General features: G+C 43.5%; 1 protein-coding gene across 1 annotated transcript in view; it reads right to left on the bottom strand.

Moving 5' to 3' along the window:
- The window catches only part of LOC138364753 (uncharacterized), a 50,866-nt gene extending 42,756 nt beyond the window's left edge, over positions 1 to 8,110 (bottom strand). Inside the window, exon 1 of the mRNA XM_069324722.1 lies at positions 7,804 to 8,110. Within this exon, the coding sequence (XP_069180823.1) occupies positions 7,804 to 8,110 (307 nt within the window). The remainder of the gene's footprint in view (positions 1 to 7,803) is intronic.
- Positions 8,111 to 8,480: the final 370 nt, after the last annotated feature.

Raw genomic sequence — 8,480 nt, 5'->3', positions numbered from 1 at the left:
TATTGAATAGAAGTGTTTGTAGAAAGCCTATTGGTCCATATTTCTTGATGCTTCTATATTGGAGCGGAGTCTTGAGGTGGGTAGAATATAGTTGTGCAATAATTGGCTGTTGATTGCTGGTGTTGACTTCTTGATGTGTAGTGCCTCGCAAACGTCAAGCCGCCTGCTATCGCTGTATCTATCGATGATTTCTGTGTTGTTTACTAGGATTTCTCTGGCGATGGTTTGGTTATGGGAAGAGATTATATGTTCCTTAATGGAGCCCTGTTGCTTATGCATCGTTAAACGCCTAGAAAGAGATGTTGTTGTCTTGCCTATATACTGGGTTTTTTGGAGCTTACAGTCCCCAAGTGGGCATTTGAAGGCATAGACGCCGTTAGTCTCTTTTAAAGCGTTCCGTTTTGTGTCTGGAGAGTTTCTCATGAGTAGGCTGGCCGTTTTTCTGGTTTTATAGTAAATCGTCAGTTGTATCCTCTGATTTTTGTCTGTAGGGATAACGTTTCTATTAACAATATCTTTCAGGACCCTTTCCTCCGTTTTATGAGCTGTGGAAAAGAAGTTCCTGTAAAATAGTCTAATAGGGGGTATAGGTGTTGTGTTAGTTGTCTCTTCAGAGGTTGCATGGCTTTTCACTTCCCTTCTTATGATGTCTTCGATGAAACCATTGGAGAAGCCGTTATTGACTAGGACCTGCCTTACCCTACAGAGTTCTTCGTCGACTTGCTTCCATTCTGAGCTGTGGCTGAGAGCACGGTCGACGTATGCGTTAACAACACTCCTCTTGTACCTGTCAGGGCAGTCGCTGTTGGCATTTAGGCACATTCCTATGTTTGTTTCCTTAGTGTAGACTGCAGTGTGGAAACCTCCGCCCTTTTCCATGACTGTTACATCTAGAAAAGGCAGCTTCCCATCCTTTTCCGTCTCGTAAGTGAAACGCAGCACGGAACTCTGCTCAAATGCCTCCTTCAGCTTCTGCAGATGTCTGACATCAGGTACCTGTGTAAAAATGTCGTCAACATACCTGCAGTATATGGCCGGTTTCAAGTTCATGTCGACTAAGACTTTTTGCTCGATGGTACCCATGTAGAAGTTTGCAAACAGGACACCTAGGGGAGAACCCATGGCGACCCCATCTACTTGCTTATACATGTGCCCATCCGGGCTCAAGAAGGGTGCCTCTTTAGTACAAGCTTGGAGTAGTTTCCTCAGAATACTTTCTGGCATGTCAAGAGGAGTACAGGCTGGATCACGATACACTCTGTCGGCTATCATTCCGATTGTCTCGTCCACAGGTACGTTGGTAAACAGCGATTCTACGTCCAACGAGGCTCTTATCCCTGTGGCCCGTGTGCCCCGCAGTAAGTCCACAAATTCCTTTGGAGACTTCAGGCTGAAGGCGCAAGGAACATAAGGAGTCAGCAGGCCGTAGAAAGTAGAGTTGGAAATTCTGTTGGACGACATATTCGACCTCGAGACACAAAAGAAGGTCACTACCAAAGATACCTTACAAGCAGAACTTATTGCAGAAGGAGGAAAGAATCGAGGCAACTACAGAAGCACCATACTGTCTCCCGAGCTTAAAGCGGCAGCTAAAAGCCTTCGTGAGAACAAGGAGATAGTTGTCAGGAGAGGTGACAAGTCGCCAATATATGTCATTCTTAAAAAAGACGAATATCTGGCGAAAATGAACATCATACTCTCTGACCAAACTAAGTTCCAAAGGGTAACGAAGGACACTACAGCCGAATTAAAAGCAAAGGTCAACAAACTGATCGAAAATGTGAACGCCAAGAAATCCGGACTCCACCTGCCAAAGATCATTGGGGAATATAAACCTGGATATGCGTATGGAAATGTCAAGACGCACAAGCCTGGAAACCCACTTCGGCCAATCAGTAGCCAGATACCCACACCCACGTACAGAGTGGCGAAGCGACTCAACGGCCTGCTGACTCCTTATGTTCTGGGAGTATGGGTTCGAGTCACTTCTGGGGTGTGAGTTTTCAGTTGCATATTGTCCTGGGGACCATTCAGGCTTGTTCGCATTTGTGTTCCTCACGTGTGCCCCAAAGAATGAGGTGATTTGGTAAAATGCTATGCCCAAGATTACTATCCGAGTGCCGGCGGTGGGGTGGTTCAAATAGCCTCGGCTATCACCTCATTATGTCCGGTCGTGATGGTCAAGTGGATTAAGGCGTCTTGTACATACCAGTTGCGTTGCTTCTGGGAGTATGGGTTCGAGTCACTTCTGGGGTGTGAGTTTTCAGTTGCATATTGTCCTGGGGACCATTCAGGCTTGTTCGCATATATATATATATATATATATATATATATATATATATATATATATATATATATATATAAAACGAGAACAGTTAGTCACAATAATCTGAGTGATGTCAGTCAGGGATTGTAAAGTAAATTTGTAATTCAGTTTTCCCTGATTTCATTGATCTAAGTGCCCAGTGGCCCTGGCAGTCCCGATTTAACTTAGAAAATTGATCTTAATCATTCGAATTGAACTAATCTGCAAAAGATTACAAAGAAATAACACTGCTGAATTGTCAACAAAGTTTAAATTGGTTGAAATGCGTTTTGCAATAAAGTCTGGACAATGCATGATGGAGGATACTGTAGCGTATAAACCTTGTTATCCTTCTTGGTTAATTTTGACCTACAAGCATGGCAAAGTGCTTGGTTCGAACACCAGCCGGAACATCCCCTTCATTCACCTACAGGTTTGCTGACTCAGAAACTCTGCTGACTCCATACGTGTTATGTTTCTTTATTTGTTCGCACACATGCACGTGGATGAGACAATATGGATGATCATTGAGAAAGTTTACCGTATCAAGTTAGCACTGTGGATGCCATCCAACAATACATGTACTTTTTTATGAGAAGATTCTTTGTTCACCGGCAGCTAAATCTTCACGTTTTCCACTGGACTTTTTGATGACTCTTTCTTGATGGTATCTGACAAGAAATGTTACTAATGCTTACGAAGCGTTCGAGTAATATTCCTTGATAAGTTTTGCTTGCGAGATGGGAAGTTTAACCTTCTCGGAAGTGAATGACGTCTCACACGCTTATGTCTATTCCAAGAGAACTAAGAAGTGATCAGTTGTTGATAAATCAACAAGGCTCTAATTGGATGCTGAATGATAGAAGAAATTAACAGAGTGCAGCAGATGCTTATCAACATCGGATACTCAATAATATATAACGAAGAGGTCATCAAAAGGAAGACAATCTGCTCTATTACTCCTGACGAAGAGGAGAGCACGGCAGAGCTGGTTCAATAAACATGACCATACTACATGAACGTTTTGTCAACAAACCACAGGACGGAGGAAAATGTATTAAAATATTACCGACGGAAATGTGAGCTCTGTGCTTGGAGCACATTCGAGTATCCTTCAGGAACCTGAATGGAGTATGTTACATGATATTTTACACTTCTCGTGTTCGAACAGTTCTCAAATATATTCCCCTGAGGAGAACCTGAAAATTTCAAATGTAATTTAGAGGAATTATGAAGGTTCGTTGCTAGACTCATTTTAACTGAGAGGGCTGAGGTGGGTTGATAAGCTGAGAAAGCATGACCTCACATTGCTTTTCTCTTTTAACACACCACTGTGTTAACGCTATCGGCTCCTACGTAAAGGTGGCTGTAGTTTAGACCAGTTAAGAGCGTACCAATTAATGTGTTACCACCGATCAATGATCACTGGCCCCACTAGATTCAATAGATTACCAAGAAAGTGAGGCTAAAAACCACATCAAAATTACGCTTGATATGTAAGATCAGGCTGCTGAAATCCCTAAAAAAAAGAGCCATGATCTTGACATAAATGATCCTGAAAGACAAAATATTGATGTTTTGCTTGAACATGTGAATGACGAGATAATATGTGTGGTAACTAGTTACTCAGATAAGATATACGAATTAAATAAAGCATTCCTTCTGTGTAAGAATAATTAGCAACTAGAGTGAGCTTAACGGAGAGGTAGTTAAGGCTAATTCCTTTCATTGTTTCATGGAATCATAAAATTAATAGGACGGGAGTCTGAAGCCATTGCAGTATGCGGTTGAAATACGTGGCCCAAGAGACGAATCTCTAGAATAGAGAATATGTAAGCACATTTAGATGAGTACATATATGTAACAATAGATTCACAGACCTCATTCTGCATCCTATCTCTCTGCGTCATATTATTTATTATCCCATCGTTCTGCGTCCCATGATATTGCGCCTCATCTTTCTGCGTCGCATTCTTTATTATACCATCGTTCTGCGTTCCATGACTTTGCGTCTCATCTTTCTGAGTCCCGTCATTCTGTGCCACCTCACATTCTGCCTCGCCTAATGGTGCATTGCTTCATACGGTGATTTATAATGGTGGGTCTCCTCATTTTGTGCCTTATGTGGGAATGAGGGAGCAGAATATGTTCCCTCATTCTTCGACCCCCTCATGCTACGGGCCTCCCATGCTACACCTGGCCCTCAGGTGATCCCCAGGGAATATTAAACAATCAGCTCACAAGTGCTCAGATCACATGTAACGAAAAGTAAACACAACTGACCAAACAAACCAGTCCAAATACACCTGCCGACCAGCTGATCAAGTTACCACTCATTATACAAAGCAAGCAAACACGGTTTTCTTGTTTGGGTTTTGCCACAAACAAACGATCATTTCGGCCAAAAAATCGAACTCTGGATGATGGCACACACAAAGATATTCAGTAGCACGGTGACAGGAATCTAGGGAAGGGGAAAGGGGGGGGGATAAAAGGGTAAGGGGATTTAAAGGTTAAGAAGGTCTAATATTGAATTGGTAGGTTCCACCACTTATAACAGGGTTTCGAGATATATGTAAATAGGAGGTGAGACAGGAGGAGAAGACGTTAGCGAGAGAGAGAAGTCGACAGCTAAGTTGGGTGAATGAATAAGTGTGTGAGTGAGTGAGTGACTGAGGAGAGAGACAATTGATGAAGCTTTAAGGACTGCAGGAGGTGGTCCTGTGAAAGGGATGACTTTAGGGAAGATTGTACTGTGTACTCACCTAATTTTGTTGTACTGTGTACTCACCTAATTTTGCTTGTGGGGGTTGAGCTCTGGCTCTTTGGTCCCGCCTCTCAACCGTCAGTCAACAGGTGTACGGGTTCCTGAGCCTATTGGGCTCTATCATATCTACACTTGAAACTTTGCATGGAGTCAGCCTCCACCACATCACTTCCTAATGCATTCCATTTGTCAACCACTTTGACACTAAAAACGTTCTTTCTAATATCTCTGTGGCTTATTTGGACACTCAGTTTACACCTGTGTACTCACCTATTTGTGCTTGCGGGGGTTGAGCTTTGGCTCTTTGGTCCCGCCTCTCAACCGTCAATCAACTGGTGTACAGATTCCTGGGCCTACTGGGCTCTATCATATCTACATTTGAAACTGTGTATGGAGTCAGCCTCCACCACATCACTTCCTAGTGCATTCCATTTACTAACTACTCTAAAGCTGAAAAAGTTCTTTCTAATGTCTCTGTGGCTCATTTGGGTACTCAGTTTCCACCTGTGTCCCCTTGTTCGCGTCCCTCCAGTGTTGAATAGTTCTTCCTTGTTTACCCGGTCGATTCCCCTGAGGATTTTGTAGGTTGTGATCATGTCCCCCCCTTACCCTCTGTCTTCCAGTGTCGTAAGGTGCATTTCCCGCAGCCTTTTCCTCATAACTCATGCCTCTTAGTTCTGGAACTAGTCTAGTAGCATACCTTTGGACTTTTTCCAGGTTGTGTTTCCTAGTGCGTGTGCCCCTTGTTTTAAATAGCCTGTCTTTAACTTACCTATCGATTCCGTTGAGAATCTTGAATGTGGTGATCATGTCCCCCCCCTAACTCTTCTTTCTTTTAAGCGAGGTGAGGTTTAATTCCCGTAGTCTCTCCTCGCAGCTCATACCTCTCAGTTCGGGTACTAGTCTGGTGGCAAACCTTTGAAACTTTTCTAGTTTAGTCTTATCCTTGACTAGATATGGACTCCATGCTGGGGCTGCATACTCTAGGATTGGCCTGACATATGTGGTATACAAAGTTCTGGATGATTTCTTATACAAGTTTCTGAATGCCGTTCTTATGTTGGCCAGCCTGGCATATGCTGCTGGTGTTATCCTCTTGATATGGTCTGCAGGGGACAGGTCTGGCGTGATATCAACCCCCAGGTCTTTCTCTCTCTCTGACTCCTGAAGATTTTCCTCTCCCAGATGATACCTCGCATCTGGCCTCCTGCCCCTACACCTATCTTCATTACATTACATTTGGTAGGGTTAAACTCTAACAACCATTTGTTGGACCATTCCTTCAGCTTGTCCAGGTCTTCTTGAAGCCTCAAGCAGTCCTCCTCTGTCTTAATAGTCCTCATAATTTTGGCACCGTCAGCAAACATTGAGAGAAATTAGTCTATACCCTCTGGGAGATAATTTACATATAACAGAAACAGGATAGGACCGAGTACAGAGCCCTATTCCACTGATGACTTCACGCCAATCTGAGGTCTCACCCCTCACCGTAACAATCCGCTTCCAATTGCTTAGGTACTCCCTTATCCACTGGAGCCCCTTACCAGCTACACCTGCCTGCCTCTCCAGCTTATGTACAAGCCTCTTATTCGGTACTGTGTCAAAGGCTTTCCGACAATCCAAGAAAATGCAGTCCGCCCAGTCTTCTCTTTCTTGGTTAATCTTTGTCACCTGGTTGTAGAGCTCTATTAATTAAGCCTGTCAGGCAAGATTTACACTCCCTGAACCCATGTTATCGATTTGTCATGAAGTCCCTTCTCTCCGGACGTGTTACTAGGATTTTTCTCACGATCTTCTCCATCACCTTGCACAGTATACAAGTCAAGGACACTGGCCTGTGGTTCAGTGCATCTTGCCTGTCGCCCTTTTTGTATACTGGGACCACATTCGCCGTCTTCCATGTTTATGGCAGGTCTCCCGTCTCTAGTGACCTACTATACACTATAGAGTGGCAAGCAAAGAGCCTCTGCACACTCTTTCAATACCCATGGTGTGATCCCGTCTGAACCAACTTCCTTTCTAACATCCAGATCCAGCAGGTATCTCTTGACCTCCTCTCTCGTCATTTCGAACCCTTCCATGACTGCCTGGTTTACTTCCCTCCCCCCTCCCCCCCCCCCAGCACAGTGACCTCACCTTGTTCTGTTTTGAAGACCTCCTGGAACCTCTTGTTCAGTTCTTCATACACCTCTCTGCCATTCTCCTGTATACCTGTCCTCGCCTGTTCTAAGTTTCATTACCTGTTCTTTCACTGTTGTTTTCCTCCTGATGTGACTGTGGAGTAGCTTTGGTTCGGTCTTAGCTTTGTTTGTTATATCATTTTCATAATTTTTCTTTGCTTCTCTTCTCACCCTAATATATTCATTCCTGGTTCTCTAGTATCTCTCTCTGCTTTCTGGTGTTCTGTTATTCCAGAAGTTCCTCCACGCCCTTTTGTTCAGTTCCTTTGCTTCCATACATGCCCTATTATTCCACTGATTCTTCTTTTGCTTCTCGGATTTTTCCTTTTGGGCTGTGATAAACCTGTTTACTGCCTCCTGACACTTTTGGGTGACATAGTCCATCATATCTTGTACAGACTTTGCCCTGAGGTCTGTGTCCCAAGGTATTTCCCTTACGAAACTTCTCATCTTCTCATAATTCCCCTTTCGGTATGCCAGCCTATTGTTTCCAAGTTCTTTTTTGGGGTAGATAATTCCTAGCTCTACCAGGTACTCAAAGTTCAACACACTGTGATCACTCATTCCCAAGGCTGCTTCCATCTTAACTTCCCTTATATCCCACTCATTTTGGGTAAATATCAGATCAAGCATGGCTGGTTCATCTTCTCTCACTCTTGTTGGTTCCCTGAAGTGCTGGCATAGAAAGTTCCTTGTTGCCACGTCCAGCAGCTTAGCTCTCCATGTTTCTGGTCCTCCATGTGGGTCTCTGTTCTCCCAATCTATCTCTCCGTTGTTGAAGTCTTTCATGGTTAGTAGTCCAGATCCATTCCTGCTAACAACAGAAGCTGATCTCTCAATTATGTTAATGGTGGCCATGTTGCTTCGATCATATTTCTGTCTGGGTCTTCTGTCATTTGATGGTGGATTATATATGACCACGACTATAATTTGTTGTCCTCCAGTTGTTATGGTACCTGTTATGTTTTCACTGAAACCTTCAGAGCCCTGAATGACCATCACCTCAAAATCCCAGCCTTTTCATACCAGCAGAGTTACACCACCACCACCTCTTCCTTCTCCCTCTCTCCTCATAACATAATAGTCCTGTGGGAACACAGCCTTTGATATGGTTTTCGTTAGGTTTGTTAATGTGAATGTTTTATGTCTGGGGTTTCATCTAGTACCCATTCTCTAAGTTCATTTGCTTTATTTGTAATTCCATCTGTATTAGTGTACATTGCCTTGA

This window comes from Procambarus clarkii, chromosome 14 (genome assembly GCF_040958095.1).
Source record: "Procambarus clarkii isolate CNS0578487 chromosome 14, FALCON_Pclarkii_2.0, whole genome shotgun sequence".
Classification (NCBI taxonomy): Eukaryota; Metazoa; Arthropoda; class Malacostraca; order Decapoda; family Cambaridae; genus Procambarus; species Procambarus clarkii.
This window is presented reverse-complemented; position numbering and strand designations above follow the sequence as displayed.